The sequence below is a fragment of the Manihot esculenta genome, chromosome 14 (assembly GCF_001659605.2).
Source record: "Manihot esculenta cultivar AM560-2 chromosome 14, M.esculenta_v8, whole genome shotgun sequence".
Classification (NCBI taxonomy): Eukaryota; Viridiplantae; Streptophyta; class Magnoliopsida; order Malpighiales; family Euphorbiaceae; genus Manihot; species Manihot esculenta.
Genome location: NC_035174.2, coordinates 8,077,721 through 8,101,432, shown reverse-complemented (window position 1 = coordinate 8,101,432; position 23,712 = coordinate 8,077,721). Strand labels below are relative to the sequence as shown.

At 32.7% G+C, this 23,712-nt stretch overlaps 3 protein-coding genes across 9 annotated transcripts; 1 reads left to right on the top strand and 2 right to left on the bottom strand.

Annotated features, from left to right (window-relative positions):
* Window positions 1-2,525: 2,525 nt before the first annotated feature.
* On the bottom strand, window positions 2,526-7,938 carry LOC110630749 (SUPPRESSOR OF GAMMA RESPONSE 1). 3 transcript variants are annotated; one of them, XM_021778312.2, is made up of 6 exons: window positions 7,728-7,938; window positions 5,965-6,097; window positions 4,168-4,354; window positions 3,580-4,085; window positions 3,044-3,376; window positions 2,526-2,940 (listed from the first exon to the last, which is right to left on the bottom strand). In XM_021778312.2, exons 1-6 carry the CDS (start codon window positions 7,733-7,735, stop codon window positions 2,884-2,886), a joined length of 1,224 nt encoding a protein of 407 aa, XP_021634004.1. In that variant the 5' UTR covers window positions 7,736-7,938; the 3' UTR covers window positions 2,526-2,883. The 3 variants fall into 3 exon arrangements, with proteins under 3 accessions (XP_021634004.1, XP_021634002.1, XP_021634003.1); XM_021778310.2 differs by having other exon boundaries at window positions 3,044-3,451; window positions 7,728-7,935; XM_021778311.2 differs by having other exon boundaries at window positions 3,044-3,442; window positions 7,728-7,933.
* Window positions 7,939-12,864: 4,926 nt separating this feature from the next.
* LOC110630746 (leucoanthocyanidin reductase) lies at window positions 12,865-14,951 on the top strand. The gene is made up of 5 exons (XM_021778305.2): window positions 12,865-13,268; window positions 13,361-13,501; window positions 13,606-13,843; window positions 14,066-14,269; window positions 14,348-14,951. The coding sequence occupies exons 1-5, from the start codon at window positions 13,068-13,070 to the stop codon at window positions 14,605-14,607; spliced, it is 1,044 nt and encodes a 347-aa protein (XP_021633997.1). The 5' UTR covers window positions 12,865-13,067; the 3' UTR covers window positions 14,608-14,951.
* A 610-nt stretch (window positions 14,952-15,561) lies between these two features.
* Window positions 15,562-22,687, bottom strand: LOC110631043. Of its 5 annotated transcripts, none has more exons than XR_006348516.1 (14): window positions 22,340-22,687; window positions 21,414-21,504; window positions 21,194-21,278; window positions 20,903-20,972; window positions 19,397-19,466; window positions 18,606-18,675; window positions 17,885-17,930; window positions 17,551-17,800; window positions 17,231-17,436; window positions 17,029-17,103; window positions 16,520-16,580; window positions 16,326-16,406; window positions 16,149-16,211; window positions 15,562-15,891 (listed from the first exon to the last, which is right to left on the bottom strand). XR_006348516.1 is itself a non-coding variant. In XM_021778746.2 (14 exons), exons 1-14 carry the CDS (start codon window positions 22,477-22,479, stop codon window positions 15,813-15,815), a joined length of 1,404 nt encoding a protein of 467 aa, XP_021634438.1. In that variant the 5' UTR covers window positions 22,480-22,686; the 3' UTR covers window positions 15,562-15,812. The 5 variants fall into 5 exon arrangements, 4 of the variants coding, with proteins under 4 accessions (XP_021634438.1, XP_043806444.1, XP_043806443.1 ...); XM_021778746.2 differs by having other exon boundaries at window positions 16,149-16,228; window positions 22,340-22,686; XM_043950509.1 differs by lacking the exon at window positions 22,340-22,687 and adding an exon at window positions 21,768-22,291 and having other exon boundaries at window positions 16,149-16,228.
* Window positions 22,688-23,712: the final 1,025 nt, after the last annotated feature.

The following is a 23,712-nucleotide window of genomic DNA, read 5'->3' as shown; positions in this document are numbered from 1 at the left end:
GGAGAGGGGACCCCTTTATTTCTTCTTCTTCCTCCTCCTCTCTCTCAATTATTGTATTCTCTTGAATATGAAACGTTTCTGCTTTCTTCCTATCTCATCCACATCTTATCCATCTAAGCTTTCCAATTTGAAAACTACAAATCAATTAGCAATTTGTATATTTATTTTTTTATACATTATTTCTATTTCTTTTAAAATAATTATTTTTTAAATTAAAAAACTATATTATTTCATTGCAAATAAAGTGGACTAACAAAAAATAAAGTAATTAAATTAAAATTTTGTAATATTTTTGATAAAAAATTTCAATCGGATTCAAACCCAAAACTTTTTTGTTGAATTTGGTTTATATAATTTTCTTTTTCAATACTGGGAGGTGTGAGATTTGAATTTTTCTTCGGCAGCAATTATACAGGAAATAAAATTCAAGATTACAGAAATTTGATTCATATACCATTTGATATAAATTAATTAAATATTATGAAATTCATGAAAATTTAGACTACAAGTCGTTTTCGGCACACAGCAATTCATTCTATTCAATTGTTCGTTGACCTATACCTAATACTAACTAAGTAGTTAGTCTATTTTTTAAATTCCTTTGTCAATTTTTATTTAGTGGTGGAAGAATAGGGTTTATGCAAATAGCTTTTCTGCCGTTGGATTGAACATCCCATTCCCAATAAAAAGGACGCTAAACGATAAAATAAACGAACAGTGAAAAGTAACTTCTTTAAAAAAAAAATTAATACAAGAATATATTTCCAAAGAAATTCAGCACTATACAAAGTACTTTATAATATAATTAAAATTTTATTTTAATAAATTCTACTAAAATATTTAATCATATTAATCACAATTTATTAGGTTATACTAAACATATTATTATTGATTTATAGATAATTGGTTGTGAGCAAGAACAAAGCACACGTTTCCTCGTGAAATTTTTAAAAAACCACACATTATAGATAAGGTTTCTAACATGAAAATGATAAGTTGTATTTGGTAATGGAAAGACGCAACCTTCACATTTCAACTGCAGACAAGAAGCATTCAAAGGACGACCAGTCGTTTGCTAGCAGGGGTCTGATGTAATTGCTGTCTGTTCCTGTTTCTAATTTTTTAAATATAATTAAGAAGGTTGGTTCCTTGTTTGCTTTTCTGAGGGAGATTGCTTCATATATACCAGTATTTCAAATTATTAGATATAATTTAATTCAATTATTATGAGTAGATATAGACAGTTGCTGTTGGGTATTTAATTATATATATAATCACAATATTCGAAGCTATTATAAATGTTCTGCATCAATTGTTTGAAATGGTCTTCTATTGAAATTTATAGTCTTTTGGTTAGAGCCAAACTATCCAGGGTGTTGAGGACCTATCTGTCTGTTCTTTAATTGCAACAATGCCTTTATACAGGAGAAAGACACAAGGGACAAATTAAAAAAAGAAAAAAGAAAAGTTGGAGGAAGAAAAAGGGAAGGGGGAGGAGGGGTTCTAAATCTAGGCATTGAATTCTTTTAGACACACCAATTACCTAGTCCTGAATAGCTTTGCCTTGGAAATTTTTTGTCAGGCTTTGTTTCGAACACCAACAAGTCACTCAAGTCCCCACTTAAACAGCTAAGGTTACTTCCCAACAAAATGCTGCCATGGTGCCAGCCAAGCTGAGTTACTAGACGTTCCTGCTTTCCCCACAACCAATCATGCTGTTCAAGTACAGAGCACCCAACGAAAACTTGGGACCTGTTTCAAAGCAAAATGGGGCTTGGCCTCCATTTTCTTCTACAATCTTTGATGCTCCACAAGCTCTTGAATGTTGGTTCTTAGTGCCCCAACTCTCTCTGTCCCCCTCCCCCCCCTAAATTGACTCATCCATTTATGCCTTGGTGTTGACACTCCATGGATTCTTCTAATAATTTGTTGGTCCACACGGTATTCTTACTTTACAAGTAATGGAGATTAAAAGATAAAAAAACACTATATATTGTCCAACTAGCTACCACCCAAATGCCTTATCAGATTGCTCATCAAGACCCAGACGGTATAATTTTGCTGATGTTGTTCGAATCCATGGGCCGAAATGTTCTTCAATTTGTTCGAATCCATGCACCCAAATGGTTCGTAGGTTTTGAAGCCTTAGCCCAAAAGATAATGTTGAAACTTTAGAGTTTAGACAATGCTTGGGAGGAGTGCAAGTAAAGCATGGAAGATTATACTACATAATAATCCAATATCTTTAATTTTAAACTTTATTATTAATGATTCATTTGACAATTCCTTTTGTAAAAAAAATATAAAATCATGCATAATTTAAATCCTTTTAAACAGAACTGATCAAAGATCAAAATTGATAATATATATATATATATCAATCATAAAATAGGGAGTAAAGCATCTGATTGCAAACAAATATAATTCGAGTAATGTCTAATCAGAATATGACGATTAAGCTCCTTCCTAGATTTAGAAATGCCACAAACAAAAATGCAAGATGATCCTGTCAACTAGAGACATTAGCAAGACTGAAACAACCAAAATCATCCATAGGATACTACTGGTGCATCGATGTTTAAGTTTCTTATGCACCTGAAATCCATTAGAAATATGCAGTGGAACCATTAACAAAATCAGTGAGGAGACTCCTGAATTTTTGTTTCTAAGTCTCAGGACAGAAATAGACCATAACTTTGATTACATAAGCATAATTACACCTTAGGTTGTTAGAACCCTAAACCTTCACCATCATGATTTACAGATCAACTTATCCAGCAAAACAATAGGGTTTAAACTGAACCCGTGAAGTATATCAAAAATAGACATGCACACATTGATGTTTTCTGTTATGCTATGGGGATGAAGATACCCAAACTATTCTTAATCTATCACCTTACCCCCACCCCATGCAAGAAAGCTTTCCTGTGATCCAAATTCCTGCAAATGCATCGAGTCAATTATCATTATTGAAGATAAAGAAGCAAAAACAGACAATGTCTAATGCAGAAATCAAAACCAAAAGGTGGAGTAAACGACATACAAGCTGACTCAGTCTGAACTCTGGAGGTGTATCAAGTTCTATGTTAGCTGGATCAAGGACCAGATTTTGGCACTCCTCAAGATCCTTCTTTAAATGCTCTGGCCCTAACTGGGCATAATCAGAAAGGCAGGGCTTCTCATTGGCTCTTTCATTTCCATTTCCATACCTGTTAGGAGATTGGCTTTGAAGGAGCTCATCACACAAAGATAGCCCTTCCACTAGCTGTTGTGAATCCAACAGACCCTGCAACTCGCTGTCCCAACAATTTGGTACTTCCTCGATGTCATTATCACTATTATCCACCGTTTCTTTGGAAAGATTTTCCATCTTGAACTGGGCATCATTATTGGGGTATTCAGATTCAGGTTCTGTCTGAACTTCTACATGCTTAGGAGAATACTGGACAAACTACACAAATAATTATCTCCCTTTTTTTGCAATAATTCTTATCAAAATATAAATTTATATAAAAGAATACAACTATATCTTTGGGCATCTAGGGTGGAAATAAAAGAGAATCAGTGGAGGCTTTTTACCTGAGTACAGGGGTGTATGCAATCATTAATATCAGTAGACTCTTCTCCCAAATAAAAATCTGGAATTCGCCTTTCCGTGCGAGGAGGTACAGGTGTCACAGACTTGGGAGTTACTGGATCTGCTTTTGCAATCATAATATCAATATTTTCGAGTGAATCATCTTCAACTTTGTCAACCTTGTTAGTCTGTTGCTGCTGATAAAATATTTTTGAAACCACATATTCCCCTTCTCTCTCATCCTCACCTGTTCCCAGGTGATATTGATGCATCACCCAATTAGTTTTCTCTGCTTTGCCACCCTTAACTGCAGTCATATAAAGAACCATAATTTTCTTGCAGCCCCTCTGGACTCCATCCAATATCACTGGTTTAGTCCTGCCAGTTTTGTGCCAGTGGACATCACCAAAATCATCACCCTGAATTTTGCGACGCTTTCGAGTCCCTGTATTATAAGCCTTGATTGCTCTATGAAAAAAGTGAGATACACTTCCATCTTGCCTAACACCTAAAATAACAAATTTTTATTAATATCAATTAAAGATGATTAGCTATAAATTATCAGATCCAGTTGAACACTTGACTCTTACTTGGTAGATTCTGAGGATGGGCATAACAGATTCCATCATCCTTGTTAACCGTAGGAATAAATTCATCAACAAAAGGGTGGGGTTTTAAACCTTCCCCACCAACTTTTGCAAGTAAATGCCAAATAATTTCTTGATCAGTTGGATCAAATTTCACCCCTCTGGGTAATCCAGGCCACTTTTGGGTAGCCTACATACAGGAAGGTTTTTAAATACTTAGTGATGCTATAATGATGTTTCAAAACAAGGTTCTGTTTGTTTCATGGAGAATACTTTCCAAGGAAATACTTTTCATCGTTTTTGACATTTGGGATACTCAAAAAAATTGGTCAATGGAAAAAAATTTTCCTAGTCAAAAGGAATTTTAAGGAAAATGACTTGGTCTTTTCAAAATAAAGTCATTTTCTAAAGTTTAATAATCTTACACCATTAAACTTTCTATGCATAAATTTAGGATCAAAACATAGTTTGAATTAACGAGAAGGGATAAATCATCATAATTTTTAGTGTCAGAGTCCATAATTGCATAAAATTATTCTTCAAGGACCATATTGCAAATACATATGAAGGCTCAGGTAAACATTTAAATCTATGCCACTTTAAGAAGGTGTGAAATTAACAACAAAAAACTTGATATGCATCTTTTAGAAGCACACAGGATGAAGTGCAATACATATCATGTACTAAGCTGGTGGCATCTAGAATCCTTATACAACATAACTTTATGGGAGTTAGCTTCCTCTGTATCAAGCTACTTCCATGCTGTCATGTGTGCCTAGTGAAATGGAATACCTATCTATTGGCCTAAAAAAAAATACAGTAAATTATTATTAAGTTGCAATAGAATGTAATTGAATGAAGCATGCGATAGAACAATGAATAAGAAGATCATGTCATTGTAGTTCACTGTGCAACATTATGTTCTACCAAAATAGCAAACTTATTAACAAAGTATGTTCTTTGAAATACTAAGATAGCATTTAGTTTATGAATTATACCTTTTGGAATTGCTCTATAAGAAGTGTGATGCCTAGGCATATGATTCCCAATCAGTGTTGTTAGAATTGTATGATTCACGATATGAATTGCTAAATTCATATCAAATTATTAGTCTAATGGAACAAATCAATAGGTGAACCGTGCGTAGCCAAGAACTGGACAAGAGTCATGTGAATCAAAGGAATCGTGAGAATCATTAGGAATTAACCTATTCATAAGTACAAGGGCAGCAAATGCTCCATATGAAGAGAGAGAGAGAGAGAGAGAGAAGAAGAAGAAGAAGAGAAGGGGAAATGACAAAAAACTCGAGAGAAGGATGACAAAAGGAAATGACAAAAAACTCGAGAAGAGGATGACAAATTAATGAAAGAGGAATTGGGAAATGGCTAAAGATAGTTTTTATTTTATTTTTATCAGATAGTTGTGGCCAACATGCAGGATAAATGCCAAAAGGGCAACAAGAAGTTTATATATCCTTTCAAATTTATAATGCTACAGGCAGTGCTTATGCTGTGCATCACCCAAATGCAGTAAATCATCAATTTGATATTGAGATGAACATTTCTCACCTAGCAATATTTTAGTAAGTTCTCAATTATTAATAATAGAGTCATCAACATACACTTCCTAGTCATAATACTTGTACTAATACCAGAAAGAATAGAACTCAGATCTGAAGCTGATTTCGCAAAGAATTGGCTGGCATAACTGTAGCATCAAAAGAAGCTCCAACCCCTAGATAAATGAATCAAATATATGTAAACAATAAGTGAAATAGAACAGATATATAGGAGAGGTTACGTCGCTGTTGTCAATAACATGTTGGCACTTTGGACAAGCTTTTGATGGATTGCTCTCCCATATCACCCTTTCAGGATTAGATGCACTCTTGATTTTGGTTGCAAATCTATGACCATCCACTATCCATGATGGCCTACAAAATTATACAACAAAATCAGCAATCTATGGGAAAAATAGAAGAGAAAACAGCTGAAGCACCAAATACATGATCCATATACTCAGATATTCAAAACCTATGACCATCTAAGATAGTTAATTTTAGGAACCAAACTTAATTTGCGGTTCTGTCTAAGAATACAGGGGCTAGAGGTGATTTTTTCTGGCCCCAGTACAGTTCTATCTAAGAATTAATAACAGAACCAAATCTTCAATTCCTTCTTTTAGGAACCAAACTTAAGTTCCAGAGTTTCAATTCTAGTTTTGCTTCTATTTTGTTTGCAGTTTTGGTTTCAATTATAAAGTTTTTAATTAAAAGGTACATAAAATACTCAATTAGCAAGTGTACTATATGAATAACGTGTATTTAGCCATATAATCAAGGACTATAAGATAGAAAAACAAATATGATATTGAATTATATAGTTTAGAGACAAAGTTAGATTATTTGTTATACACATTAGAATCTTAATTATATATTAAAATATATAATTTTATTATATCTAAAGGACATTTGTATAAAAAAATTTTCTTCAGTTGAGTTCTAGTCCGGTATGATTTTGGTTTGGTTTTAATTTCTTCTTGATTAAATACCACAACTCAAATCAAAATTGAGTGAAAACAACAAGCATAAGTTCAGTTTTGTTCTTACAATAAGTCTTTTGGTTCCACTACAGTACAATATGGTCCCTCAATTTGATTCAGAACCCTTACGAACTATGTACAAAGGGCAATGGCCACTAACAAAGCTCATACACGAGTTCCATTGAGTATGAACTGAAACTACTATACTTCAAATGTATTTAAATTCTTAAATGAAAAGGCAAAGGATATTATAAAGTAATGGTAACCATGTAGAAATATTTGTTTCTTGCACCACTGACTCTAACCACATTCACACTCTTTTTATCCAAAGTTATGAGTTTGATTTTTTACATTCAATTATTAAAGTTGCCTTAAACTCATGACTAGAGCTTATAACATTTCGAGCATTCTCAATACAACAGAGGCAAGCGGGCATAATCTGTTCTGATTTTGGAATTTCCAAAATACAACTCTTCCTAACATCTAACCTCCTTCAATGAGAATGGAAACCCAATTAACATGATACCCATTGCACAACAAACAGTCAACTAAACAGCGTAATAGTCACTACATACCAAAAAGTCAAAGTGCTTCTTGCGCAGATACCCCAACCAGAATCGTTCAACATTAAAGGGTAGTTCTCTCCTAGGTTAAGTTAAAAGAGTTAAGGCAGCCTCAAATGCTGTAATATTCAGTCCTTGGAACCTAGCTAGCAAAAACTAGTACCTTTCTCCATGTCACATATTTAGCAGCTACCCTTTCCAGAAATTACCTAATCATCACTATATATATATATATAAGTTATTAACAACAGCAGTTGCATGCTTCAATACCCAAATCATCTTTCAAGCCAATAACAGCTCAACATCAAAGAGTAACAAGAAAATACCATTGTGTCATTACTTATTAGACTAACAGAAACCCAACTGAGCAATTAGGATCAACAATGCCAGGGGTTCCAAGTTGTTCTCTATATGGTCCACTAAGAACGAGAAAAAGGAAAGAATTAGAGAGATTCTTACCCAGCCATTAGTGAATAACAGAAGCGATTATTGATGAAGAATAGAAGATTCAAAATCGCTTATAATTATATTTCCTTTCCTCTGCTTGGCCTCTTGGACTCCCAACTCCCAAGGATATTCGTCAGTGAAATGGGCATTGACCGCTTAGTTAACCATTCTGGTTTCTCTCTTTCCTTTAGAATAATTAATTGTTATTTGCGATAATGGAATTTTATTTGAAATTTGAATTCTTAAGCGTTGACTGGTGAGCGAGATGAGAAAAAGGAAAATGAGAAAATGAAAATAAAATAAAAATTACTAATATTGTTTTTGAGAAATTTAATTTTTAATATCTGAAATTTAATGTAATTGACACTTCTTTTTCTCTATTTTGACAATCCAACACTTAAGTCTCTCGTTTTATCTTCCATTCTATCTTCCATTCAAAGTGAAGAAATTAAGTGTTGGGTCGTCAAAATAGAATTATAGAATTATTATTATTAATTATGTTAAATTTCAGAAATTAAAAAATAATTTTTCCTTTTTTTTTATTCTCAAATAAAATAATCATAATAGTAAAAGGACCAGTTTTTTTCACATTAGCTGTAAAAAATGATTCAGTGTGACTCAGTCCTACATGAACACTTTTTGGGTTATTTGAGAATAACGGTCAATTATGCAGTTTACCGATGGGACAAAGGCAACTTCGAGTCAATTTAGGCTGGTCTCCTGGGCTTCCTAGGATGGAGTTTGACTTGATTTTTGATAAGATGAATTGAAGAGTTTGGACGATGTTTTTCTTCTCCGAAGTTGTAAGTATTTTACTTTTTGTAATTTAATTAAATTATTTTTAAAAAAATTAATGTATTTAAATCAAATAAAATCTCAATTTCACATTAAACAAAATTAAGGTTATACATATATAAAGTTATATATAAGTATTTAAAAATATTTATTAGTCAATTTTATTTATGTATAATTACTATATTAGACATTGTACTATAAAATTTATTTATAAAATTAATTAATTTTAATCTAGTCCACTTTTACTAATCTAAAAATTTGTTATTTATAGTCACATGGTGTTTGGGTTTGGGCCTATTTTGGGCACATCAACTAACCCAGCGAATGTCAAAAGTTGTTAAATTTTGTGGAATTTGGAAGTGAGCTCTACATTAATGGGGTTACATTTTCTCTAAATTACAATTAATTTACTCAGCAAATTTTTATTTTATATTAATGATTAAGATATCAAAAATAAGAAATTGTTAGCGTCTGTGAATAATTTTAGAAATTAAAATCATTTTAGGTTAATTTATTTATTTTTAGTTTAATTAAGGGGCTTAAAATTAAAGTTAATATATTAATTTAAAAATTTTATATTCAACAACCCGATGTTTCATCTCCTTATATTAAAAAAAATACTAATTTAGATTTAATTTATATAGACCCAAAATATATAATAAAATTCATCAAATTAATTAAATCTTAAAAATTATATAATTTACCCAAAAGCTAAGAAAGTACGATATAATGGTATTTGAATTAGGCACTTTTTATGTTATTATGCGCTGATTTGGTTTAAAATTGAATCGAATTAAATAAATTAGAAATTGAAATTTTAATATTTATAAAAGTCGAACTAAATTGATTTTGATTAGAAATTAAATTGAATCGAACTGATCTAATTCAGTTCGATTTGATTTGATTTGATCAATTTAAATTTTTAATAATTTTTTTTATTTTTTATTAAAATTTAATTAAAATATTTTAATTTTAATATGATGTAATTTTTATATTATTAAAAATAATATATTATTATCATCAATCGGTTTAATTTAATTTTTTTTATCAAAATTAAATCGAATTTAAATAACTAAAATTTTTAAAATTAAAAATTAAATTGAATTGAAATATATAAAAAGTCAAACTAAAATTTTAAATTAATTCATTTTGATCAATTTTTTAATTTAAATCGAATATTGTTGATTCCTACTATAATCATACATTACTTTCCCACCACCATATGAAAGTAAAATGGTTGGTCATCCTTCAACGCAATTTCTTCTCAGTACACTAACGTCTAACATTAACACTAACACGTTTCAGTTTTAACCTATTTTTTAAAATAAAGTAACGAATTGAGTTTATATATAAAATTGAAATAATTTTATTCACGCAACTTAATGACTAATTTTGGCAAGAGAATCATCCATCCAAGCTTCCCTCCACCACCTAATCCCATGATTAAGGATTTTAATTATTTTGAATCATGATGACGAGTAAGCCACCTTTGAATTTCCAATATTCTAACCCAACTGAAAGCCTTGATTTCACGTGGCATCCAACAAGTTGGTTGTTTTACTCGGCAAGTGTTTGACTATCATTCGCATTTAATGTAGTTACGTTTGGAAAACCTGCAAAAATTAAAAAGGATATATACCTAACCTCATCTTCTCTTGCTCGAGGTCGGATTCCGACATGGAGTCTCTTGATTTCCTTTCTTGGTGGTTTCCTTGCAAGACTTTTCAAAGCCGTCAGCATACCATAATAATTCGGTTTATTATAGATTCAAAAAATAAAACAGAAAGTTTTATGTGACTTTTTAATAAAAGAATTTATTTATTTATATTTTAAATTTCAATTTCCATTTCAAAAAAATTATAATGGACTGAATTGAAATAATTTAAATTATAATGGACTGAATTTAAATAATTTTTTAATTTTAAAATATTGAAAATTTTATTTATTTTATAATTATTTTCAAGAGGAAATCATGTTCACATAATTTTTATTGTAAACAAGCTTTTTGCAAATAATTTCTCTTTTTTACTATCTATAATGATGACTGTCGGATTTTTTACATTTAAAAGCAAGGTTAGGCTCTAAAAAAAAAATAGATCCAAAACCTATCATACCCTTTTCAAGGTGAACCAGGCTCGCGTTGCGTGTCTCAATCCGGTCGGAAAAATTAGGTCAGACAGATCTCACATGCAAGTCCATCTGAAGGAAATAATTCTATTAATTTAATCACTATTCAGAAAAATGATCATAATTAAATTGAATAAGATGATTGACTATTTAGGGGATAATGAAAATTAAATTGAATAAGATGATTGGTGGCTAGAATAGTGTGAAAAATTATAATAAGATGATTGGCGGTGGAATCTTCGTTGGAATTCAGAATTTTTTGAATATCGGAGCCTTCTAGAAGGGTAAAATTTTATATATTTTTATGGTTATGTGTATGTAATAGATTAGTAGTAGACATGAAACGATATGTAATGTAATGTAAGGTCTTGTGTAGTAATGTAATGAGGATTAGTATTGTGCTTAACCCTAATGTATGATTAATCCTTTTTAATACATGCTCTTTATGAAATGTTTTAATGATGATATATGTTGAACCAAGTTTAATGTATGTAATGTGGACCCAACTAGAGTATTTGATGATGGCTCTAGTATGGGGATTTTATGTTTACAGTTATGATGCATGCACAGTTCAAGTTTGGTGTATGAAAAGTTTAAAATTTTTATGAAAATGTATGATTATGTATGGGTTTTACCAGGTATGACAGAATGTATAGTAGACTTGCTACGGGTCTCGACGACCTTAAGTTAATCTGGATCCTAGCACCGGTAGCGGTCCGATTTCGGGTCGTTATAATATATTTGTATTATTTTTTATTATAATATAAACCTTTAAAATTTCAAATAAAGTGACTTAATACTTACATTATAAATGTAATTTTAGTTAATTTTTTAAAATAAAGTTAAAGATAAATAATTCAATTATTAATTCATACTTTTAGTAATGATATATTTTATTTTGTAGCAATAATTATAAATATTTTATAATAAATATGATATTTAATTTAATATAATAACAAATATAAATTTTTTAAAAATAATATATTTATTATAAAATATTCATAATTTTTTGTGTAAAATAAAATTATCTATTATTGAAATTGGAGTCGTATATTTAATAGTTAGATTGTTATCACTTTTAGAATTAAATATATCAATTAACTATAATTAAATATATATTAATATTATTTTCATATGTATAATTAATTTATATTTAAAAAATAATAAAATATTACACGTACCATATTATTTGAAATTTTTATATTTTTTAATTACTTAAGATTTGGTGAGATAAGGAAATAAAAATACGTGGACAAAGGTTTGATTTGAACAATTCACCAAATTGGGTGGTTGAGAGTTAATAGAATTAAACTTTTGGTTTGTGGATATTGAGATTTGGAGAAAGCTCTGTGTGTAGTGAATCAATGGGACCGAAAATTTGTGGCTTAATGTGATTGGTCCAAAAGTATTTATAAACTTATCATATTGGGATGTAACATTTTATTAGATTGGATGGTAAAATCTTGTGAAAAATATATTAGGTAACTCATTAATAATGAATATATAATAAATACTTTGCTGTTTGACTCACTCATATTTTATTTATCACATAAATCGTGCCTGTTAATCTTACAGGCATGTAATCACTGACTCTAATAAAATCTCATATGCTTTGAAAAGGTATGCTAATTGATTCCGAACTTAACTTGCTAGTTTCGAATATTGATAAGGTCAATATTGATGAAATCTAATTTTCATATTTGATGGATTGAATTTTCTACTATCCACTTAGATTGGATGACATAGTGTAAGAAATTTTTTTATATTTTATATATAAGTATCACCATCTTAATCGATTTTGTTGGTTCTATGTTATTAATTTTAATTTTTAAAAGTTAATAAATTATATTTAAATTTAAATATTTAGATAGTTTTATATAAAATTTAAATGTTTAAATTAAAATATTAACATAAATTTTGGAGTTTTTGGATTGGCGTTATAAGAAACGGTTGTTATAATATTAACGCCCAAACACAATTAAGGTTATCAAATTCAAATGTAACCTTGCCTTCAATTAATTAAAGTTTCTCCCAGTTAGCTGGACTGATGACATTAAGTTATGGGAACATTCAGCAGGAGTTTCCTTCCTGCATAAGTTCTAGCTATCAGTCAAGCTTCAAGGAGAAACTCACCTAAAAGTCATTGTAACAGTAGATATTGGTGTCTGGTTTTTGGTGTGACACAAACATATGTATAAACAAATAAGATAGAGCATTCGTCTGTTGAAGGGTAGCTTAACTGAAACATCTTCAATTTTCCCTTCACATATCAACGAATTCTCAGCAACTTTCTCTTTATATAACTTGTTTCCCGTAATATCGTTCTCCCACCTTTTCAACAATCCTCAGTCTCTTGCTCAAAACAGAAGCAAGTAGGCTCTTTCGTTCGGTTCGAGAGACGTAAAAAACATACTTTCTTCAACCAGCAACATGACTGTTCCTGCAGCCTCTCCCACAGTGAAGAGTCGAGTTCTCATTGCTGGAGCAACTGGTTTTATCGGTCATTTTGTAGCTGATGCCTGCCTAGACTCCGGCCGACCTACTTATGTTCTTGTCCGGTCCATTCCTAAATGCCCATCTGCGGCTAAAGTTCTCAGATCTCTTGAGGAGAAAGGAGCCATTGTCTTGCATGTATGTCTTGATCCTACTCGTTAATGGCCACTCATAGATTTTGTTTCTTGGTTTTGTAATCTGGGTTTTCGGTTTTTGGTTTCTGATTTCAGGGGTTGATAAATGAAAAGGAAAAAATGGAGGAGATACTTAAAGAGCATAAGATTGATGTGGTAATATCAGCTGTAGGTGGTGAAAGCATATTGGACCAGCTTTCTCTACTCCAGGCTATTAAAGCCGTAGGAACCATTAAGGTAATTAACTTTGATAATAATAATAAAGAATAAAAAACAAAACTTACTAAATTCGATTAATAATGGACTTCACCTGATGAGTAAATATGTGCGTGCTTCTGCAGAGATTTTTGCCTTCAGAATTTGGGCACGACGTCGATAGGGCTGATCCAGTGGAGCCAGGTCTTCGAATGTATGATGAGAAACGCAAGATTAGACGCTTTATTGAGGAGTACGGTATACCGTACACTTACATTTGTTGCAATTCTATTGCTTCTTGGCCCTACTTTGACAACTGTCACCCTTCGGATGTACGTCCTCCGCTTGATAAGCTCCAAATCTACGGTGATGGTAACACCAAAGGTAAGAGAGTTCATATTGCCCGTCACCTTTATTCAATGGATTGACAAATGCGTGTGTCGAGTCGCTCGGCTGTCCAGATTCAACTCCAATTTCCAACTACCAAAAAAGACAAAAACCAAAAAAAATAATTAATGTCTTGAGTGGCTCTTATCTCACCTTACAATTAGACTTTTTCTTACTGCTTTTTAATTTAAAATATCTTTCATATGTACTCTGTTGCAGCATACTTCGTTGCTGGGACAGACATTGGGAAATTTACAATGCAAGCTGTTGATGATGTTAGAACTCTGAACAAGTCTCTTCATTTCCGACCATCCTGCAATTTTTACAACATGAACGAGCTTGCAGCTTTATGGGAAAAGAAAATTGGAAAGACACTCCCTCGAGCTACAGTCACAGAAGAAGATTTACTTGCTGTAGCTGCAGGTTCTACTCTAATTTCTCTCTTCTTTTTCTCTACTACTCTAGCAAGCTCTTCATTTCTTCTGAATCTTTTCCTCGCAGAGAATCGCATACCCGAAAGTATTGTTGCATCATTCACCCATGATATTTTCATCAAAGGTTGCCAAGTTAACTTTTCAGTTGATGGTCCTAATGATGTTGAAGTGAGCACGTTGTATCCTGATGAAGCTTTTCGGACATTGGATGAATGCTTTGAGGACTTTGTTCATGGATTAAATGAGAAGCATTTAAGCCCTATTGATGAAAATACTCCTCCAAATCCAATGGTTGAATCACTCATAGTAACAGCAACCTGTGCCTAGTCCTATGGGAAGTCTGCTGTTTTTGCTATAATTCAATTGGATTGCCAATGATTTATCAGGAAATATGATTTATTTGCTATTTGTCGTGGCAGAGAAACTAGATCTTCAAATAAACTTGGGATAAGTAGATTGTGGCCAGTACCCTATTTGTTAATTGTTGTGTTTCAAGATTGAATCCTCTGTTAAATAGTTGGGTTAGATTCTGATGAGAATTAAAAACAGGGGAAAATATCCATGTTTTTTCCTTAAATCTAAGTTAATGAATTTTCTATATGAAAAGACATTAAGAGGATTGTTGTCATGATGTAATGTTTTATTTATTAATAAAAAGCTACTTTCTTTTATATTATTTTCTTTTACCTGCGTATATGATTACCATTATGACAGTACCTACTTTGTCCTTAAATGGAGCAGATGTTCCCCACTGTCCATGGATTGAGCCCTTGGCTGCTTTCTTTCACAGTAGTCATACTCTTACTAATTTAAGCTAATCAGACCCACTAGCTATCCATGGATTGAGCCCTTGGCTGCTTTCTTTCACAGTAGTCATACTCGTACTAATTTAAGCTAATCAGACCCCACTATCCATGGATTGAGCCCTTGGCTGCTTTCTCTCACGGTAGTCATATTCGTAATAATTTAAACCGACAACATTGTGTGAACGAGATCATTCAATTTTTTAATAAATTACACTTTTAATATCTAAATTTTAAATCAATCCCTCGCTGCCTCCAGACGCATGTGACGCTGCCGGAATAAGGTGCAAGTTTTGTTTTTGGTGGTGCTATTGTTTCTTTTTTACTATGATTCTCATAATTTAATGAGATTAGAGAGTGGCTTGTCTGTGCTTTTTCTTGATTTGAACATAAAAGGTGTTTTAGTTATTTCACCATTAGACAATTTTTGAACCGGAATGACTGCCAATTAATGGGGTTAGTAGTAGTAGAAGAAGAATAGATGGACAAATTATATTTTACTTGAAAGTTCTGTTGTTGAAACGTCAATATCCTACAGGAATTTTGCACATGACGATTGAACCTCAGCATTAATGACAACTTCACAACTGAAATTTTTGCACAACTGAAAGTGGCAGCAATGTGCTACCAACCCTTCCCCCCCAATTGCCACCTTCTCTTTGCATGCTTCATCTAAAACCCGGAGCAGCAAGGAAGCTTTCAGGCGCCATCTTGTGGAATATAGTGGAGCTACACATCATATACAGCTAATCTTTCTTCAATCGCCACACGGCAGATCGGGCACTTTTTACACTTCTCACAGCAAGTACTGAATAGAGAAAGTATTAGCCAAGTTTAATATGGAAATAGAAAGAAAAAGAAAAAGAAACTGTAGTCTGGGAAAATTTTATCTTCCCTTGACCACCTTGCTCTGCCTATGAGCAGAGGGCATTCACAAATTTTCGTCCATTCATGCATAAAGACAGGTTTATTCAAGGGAACAGAAAAGTTCACAACCTTGTTATAAAGCACTAGCATATGTAACAACAGAAAGAATATTTGCGGGAAAAGGGCAGATCCACATACCTGCAAAGGACATGGTGCCTGCATGGAAGCAGGACTACGTTAATTTGTTCCTCAAAGCAAACTCTGCAGAGTATTTTTTCCTGATAGATTCATCAAGTCGGTGAATGGTGACACCAAATCAAAAGGTTTAAAAAGAACATTACAGACAAGAAGGCATCTTTTATCTTGCACTCGTACATTTTGAAGTCTTTCACACTCCTGCTGGCTAATTTTTGAGATTTCTGTTTGCTCGCCTAAAGCAGCTTGCAGTCTCCAAATCTATTAGGGAAAGATATTATATTTTAAATTTTCTCTAGCTTCATAAAGGGACCATGTGAAGTAATGGAAAAATAGCTAAACTATGGAGAGAAGTGAGAACAATGCAAATAAACCTCCTCAACAAGTTCAGATTTGGGCATCCTCTTCACAGTGTCCGGTGAGAATGTGTTGTACCTGAATAACAAGGATAAAAGGAGATCATAAGGAATACAAAGGTAATCTTTAGTTATTTTGTGTATGCGTGTATATATTACAAAAAGAGACTTGAAGAATTGAAGATTTACTAAAAATCCAATTGTGTGCAATCAACCACGATGGCAAACGCATACAAATAATGCAAGTCACAAGACTCTTTGATACAGAATTTAATATGGCAATATCAATGCATCATTTTCATGACCAATATATGGACAAGTTGGGTGGGGGTGGTGCGATGAGACTGATCTTGCAAATTCACATATTAGCTCATTGCCTACAGATTTCTGTACTACAATGTATGTGTGTCTACAAGTGATACGATCAACGTGTATGTGACTATGTGTATAGTCCTGGTGATTTACTTGCTAATGCACAGATCCCCTCATTGAGCACAGACAGATGATCACTTTAATACAAAACATACCCTGAACTTCCACCATAATATAGTCTAGCTTGCTCCTCTCTACTTCCTTCATCAATCGACCACCAACCCAGGAACCTGTCAACAAGAATGAACCATAAGCAATGATTTGCTAGACTCGTAGCATTTCTATCCTAGCTGGTGCAGATTCAGAAGAGACTACCTAAAGAAAAATGAAGTTTTAAATTACCAAAGAAAACATTACTTTGTTCCATGGTGCAAAAATCCAAGAAAATCACGAGCTTTTGACACAATGGCTAAGTATGTGCTGGAACCAGCTCCACCGTGTAGTAAGATAACAATTTTCTCCAACAATCTATATGCAGCAAACAAAGTCCCAGCTCCTTGCACCGTGAGAAGTGGAGCAAAGAGAACTGCAAATGGGATATTTTTAGCACCAGGTGGCGTACCCTGACATTGGACAAAGAAAGTATGCTTCTAATGTGAGTTGAACTTGAAGAAGAACTTCAATATATATATATATATATATATATATATATATAATCACTTTTTACCTAAACCTACCTCTAAGTGCATAAAAAGCATGATCTGGAAACCAATAAAAGGAATTTTCATAAAATGTCCACCAATGTCCTGCAGGTTGCACATTCTGCTATTCTGATTTTGGTCTTCATCTGAAGAAACTACCAAGCCTCTGTTCCAGTCAATATATGTGATAGTCATTGAAGAACCAGACCCTCCAATATGTGAATCCCTATGAATTGCAGGATTATACCATTTCGTACAAACTAGAAAGGCAAAGCACTCTGCAATTCTGTAAATGAAGACATCACCATTCAGCAAATGCAGATGCAGAAAAAATCCAACATCAGTACTGAGGGATGCTGTAAAATCATACCCGTAATTTATAAACAAGTCCCACCATCCAAGAGCTACCACGTCACCTGCATATATAAAAATGTTACTATACTGTAATTATGGTGCTATATATGTGGAGAAACTTTAAAATGTATGCAGACACACTTATGAGCTACACTAGCATATTATTTAAAGGAAAATCTTTATTAAAAGAAAAAAAAATCACGTGATCCAGCAGATTGATACTGACAGAATTGTGTGTTAATTTTGTCAATCAAGTCCACTGTGATCAATCATCAATATTGTCAGCATATTGAAAAGGTCTATACCACTTTTAGATATGGTTCCTATGGCATCTATTTGGCACTTTTAAATATTAGTGTATTGACCACCACCAGTCTTTGGCTGCCACCAGCTCTTGGCAAAAAAGCATAATTTACTATCTGCTATATAATTTTCTCAATTATTCAACCAATAAAGTAAAGCGAAAAGGTTTAGTGGGATATTTTTATACAGTTTAACAGGACACTACCTTCTTTGTATGCATCTCTCAAAAACTATACTTTCTCTAATTACTCCAGGATTCTCTCAATGGTTTCATGGTTGAGGATGGAAAACAAATCAGAGACAACAACCTCAAGTCCAAATTTTCAGCAACATCTATGCCTTCAATCTCAAGCAAGTAAAATAGAATTAAATTATGCAAATTGAGAACATTTGCAACTAATAGGAATGTGACTAGAATACGGTAAAAAGCTTACCACATAGCTTCAGTAGAGTGAATATTGTTGCAGCAATGAAGAAGACCATAGATATTGCAACCCAGAAGTGCTAAAAAGCAAAGATAAGAAATCTGGTATAAATATTCTTTGGAAAGGTAAGTCACATATCCAAAATGGGCTCTAAACATTTCTCTTCATAACTATCATAAAATTTTGAACAGGTTAACATTTAGAATATTGTTTCCCTCTCTTTTCAAACTAGCAATTGAGGGAAGAAAAACAAGAGAGGGAGAGTATAACCACAAGTTTGCTCCTCCTTTGGTTGGTTCATTTATTCAATCAAGAAATCCAGATGCTATACATAGTAACTTTTAGCTTATCATACCCCAGAACAACAATATCACTATATTTCAGAAGATGCCTTATCTAATAGACCAGTTGCTAGTAGCTTGACCTTGGCATTAGGCATGGCAGAATAATTAGAATAAAAGATCTAATCTAGACATTTGATATTCTGGCAAGTGACAGTCAGTTGAAAGCTAAAAAATTCATAGAAGCTCAAAAATTGAATACTGACTTTTGAGTACGAATATGAGATTGAAATACAAGCATGAGTTATGGTAACGGGTAATCATACTCCATTCAACAACCTTTTTATGGAGTAGCTTAAAAAGAAAAAGGAGAAGCAGCCCTGCTACACAGGATTTGTCCATAAAATCCAAAACCAAAAAGAAATAAAAAAAATTCCATAACAAACAATTGTAGTATCCACTATTCTAGCAAATATTTCTTAGAACATTCTCTAATTCTACAAAGATATCTAAACTTACAGGAAGAGTCTCCCATATTGCTTCATCACTCATGCTTTCTTCATCTCCAGGCATTAAAGCTCTACACATCCTATAATAATTAAGAACATTAGAAAATTGCTTAATAAGATATGGAAATGCTTTGCTAAACCAAATGACGCAGCAGTATGATTTGACCCATGCATGGAACCTTCCAAGCAGATAAGTTTAGATTCTTTCACCACAGCTATACTAGCACAGTTCAAAGTCTAAACACTACATTGAATCATGAAAGATAAGTTTAGATTCTTTCAGTTTTGGGTATTCATAATTATGTCATGCAAACATCTTGAACAGCCAGAACGCCATTAAAGCATTTATAACTAATTGAATCATGAAAGATATTAGGCCATGAAAGTTGGAACCAGTGTTGTCAAAAAATGAATGGAGTGCTGAAGGTAACAAGACTCTTTGTTGCTTGAGGTGATAGTGGCACTTTTTAACCAAAAATAAGTAACCAAGGCATAAATCAATAAGAATCATCATACAAGAATTACTTTTGAAAATTAAGTTCCACATCATCATATTTGCATCTCAATCGCCAAAAGAACATAAATTCATCACTAAAAGTGAAAAGGACCAAGTATGAAATTAAAATGACTAATATATTAATGTTTCTAGCATGAAATTCCCAAAATGCATTAATTGATTCTTATTCTTCTCCTTCGCCTCTAGGTCTTCCTTTTCCCACTTTCATTACATTTTGCCCTGATAGAAGCTAAAGGAAGGAAACATCCTGTCTTTTACTTCTTATGATTGAAATCTCACGCTTTGCAACATTTTCCTCTTAAGCCCAAGACTTAGAAGTGAATAATAGGTTAGCCTCCACTAGCATGGTAAGGAACCCATCCTTGCAGGCTCATGCACACATTAAACACTCTCCCATGACAGTACCAAGTAAATTAGTATACCCTATTTCTACAAAATAATAACTGCACAGTTTCCAACCTCATCAAATTGGACAGTGCTAGTAATGCACCAATTTGCATAATAGTGCAAGGATACATGCAAAAAGATATAAACAAAGCCCACCATGCCATTATAGCCTGACATATGGCATTATATATCCTATTCCTACACTTTAGAAACACACAAAAAAGTCAAGCTAAACCCAACAATAGCACATTAATTTTAACTATCCTTGAAAATATTACATACTTGGTGGAATAGCATACCCCAATCTCTACATTTATTAATCCACGCACCTCCCCTACGTGCATTTCATTTATGCTTAACTTTCATCTATGCTTATACCCATACTCTCTGCATATTAGACAAAGTGATGTAACCAATTTATATACAATCACCATGAACCAAAAATAAAGTGTAAATGAACAACCTCCAGAGCAAAGACATAACTACTCAAATTCAAAAGAACCGTCACCACATAGGGGTCAACATTATTGTATTTATGCATTAGAAATTGACTGCATAAGTGCCTAGTGGGTAAAGAAAAGAAAGGTTAATGGTAATTGATAAAAGAGATACCTTATATTATCAATCAAGATTGCTATTTCAAAGATCAGCAATGGCAGGAAAACAATCTTCAAGTCGACAACTGCAAATTAAACAATCCAATGAACAAAATAAGTTGACAGTGTCTGAATATGTTTCAAGTATTTTTACCTTGAACACTGATGGGGAGAAATGCCCACTGACAATAATAGGAAACAGGATAGCTAATCTAAATTATTTCCATTAGGGATAATTTGCATACTCGAATACATAAAGGAAATAAATGACAAACCAGTAAATAAAATTTGGAAGGATGCCATGTACCATAATTTCTCTCAAGACGTATGCAAAGGAGAAGTTCAAAAGCAACAAGCAATGGAGTTGCCACTACAGCATGAGATGGTGCCCACTGTCCATGTGAAAGAAGGTTTCCTTCCATTACTATAATTTATTCAAGAACAATATTTGGTTTCCTTGAGAATAAAAGATAAATTGTCACATGAGAAAGTGACAACTGAAATAAATTGGGGAGAATATTTCATACATGGCGATCATTGGGCATTGATGGAGCAGGTAAGGAAAACCGGTAACGTGCAACCACCGCATGAAATAGCCACAGAGGCGCAAAAATGATCCTGCATGATCAAAATAATTCTCCAAACTATTAGTTTCCATTCACTTGAGACAAGGGTATTCTCAACCTTCTATATGATTACAACAGAAAATATTTTACAAGAAGATGCTACATTTTCTTGTTTGTCACGCAGCTAGCCACAAAGACATTGGTAGTAAAATAATTTTTGAGAAAAAGGGAGGTGAAAAATTCTAGTTACTTTCCTATTCTGCAGCAAATTAAAGTTTCACGTCATATATATATATATATAGTCGACAGTTGTACCAGCATCCACGAGGTCTTTGAAGGGTTGGAGAGCACCAGCATCCACGAGGTCTTTGAAGGGTTGGAGAGCTAAATTTTTAAATGAGAGGACGGTTTCCATGGTAATGGAATCATGAGTATATTGTTTCCAACAAACCAACGTAAAATAATGATCCTTGTCTTCAAAGTAACAAAAATAATAAAAACTAATAGTAGAAATAACTACAATTCAGAAAGCAGAACTGTCTCACAATGAATAATTGTAATCAAGCGTACGTTATCTGAAGAGAGAAACAAAGAAAATCCCTTAAGATTTTAAGCGACACCAACAAATTTTTTACTCTCAATCAATGCAAGTGTTTGTTTCAAATCGCTCTCCAACCGAAAGCTCCTTCTATAAAGTGATTTTAAACATAATATTTGAAATATCAAGAAATAGGTCTTTAAGAATTCTCACAAAATGCCATAGAACAGAACAAAGTTTATAACTTTCTCCATTAAAATAATGGGAAAAGAAAACCAATTCAGTTTCTCAGCAAACAATAAAAAATAGGAAAAGAGAAAGAAATAACCAAGCAAGAAAATAAACATACCACCACGAGTAAGACACTGCACGGTCGAGTTTGAAAGCAAGCAAAAGCGTGAATGAGAAAAGCAGGCTATGGGCTACAAGGGACAGCAAAGAGTTGGCCACTCTCCTCCAGCTCATTGTCACTCTTCTTTGAACCAACATGGTCGGGAAAATTCCAACTGAAGAGAATTAGAGTTCCCCTTCCCTCTTTTTCCTCTGTAGCTTTGAATTCACAAGAAATGATTGCTTAGAAAGTAATTGCAGAGCGAAAATCAAACGGAAATTACGAGGAGAGTGACATCAGAAATGAGACATTCGTTTGTCTTTATGACTTCGCTTTCACGCTAAAGCAAATTCAGGGCACCCTGTTTATGCCTCTTAAGTGAGGGCAACTTTTCGTGGACGAAATAGGACATAATTAGTGGGTTCAATTACATATCTATAAACAGGTTTACAGGGTTATTATTAGAGAAAATTAGGGGTAGTTTTGTCATTAAATTATGAAGTGAAACCGAAGCCGTTGGTGAAAATTGTCCGCTTGCTGCGTTGCAAGATTATAATGTAAGCTGTTTTTGGTAATTATTACCCATTTGATTAATCTGATTTTTTCCTTCCTTAGAAAAAGAGTTTATTTTTAGCTAAATGGTAAGAAAAATTAATGAAATATCGAGTTATTCGGCCATTGTTCACTCTTGAATTAAAGGATTTTTTTTAAAATAAAAAAAATATATTATTGATACAGCTAAGTCAAAAATTAAAAACATTTAAAATTGTAACTTCCCATGATTATACATATTTAAATAAGTTGTTCAAATTATTTTTTTAGAAAAAAATAAAATAAGCACAAGAAACATTGAATTTGAAGACCATAGTATATTATTCGGGCACGAAATTATTGTGGAAGCACGTTTCGTGGACAATATTTATGTCGTTTATTCTATGGAAATGCCCCAACTTAAATCAGTTGAGTTAGAGAGTCGAGTCACGTTTAAGAAATTCACTTATTTTTATTTTAAATTTATATTAAATTTGATTTAATAATTTAAAAATAATAATAAAAAATGTTTAATACAGTCAATTTAATAAAATACAACAAAAGTTCACTCTGATTGAGTGGCGAAGGGACGGGAAGCCAATGAGCTATCCCTTTGGGGCCCAAAAAAAAGCTGCAAATTAAAGAGCTGGTCTGTACTTTGTAATCAAGCATCTCATAAATATCTGTTTCCACCTCCATATCAAAACAGTGCACGCAAATCACAACTTATCAAACAGAACAGACAATATCATGCTTGACCATGAATCTGATATAATGTCTTAATGAAAGAAATTTTGAAAAAAGTTATGGAATGACTCTAAAACTTGATGTAAGTAAGGCGTATGAGTGTGTAGAATAGA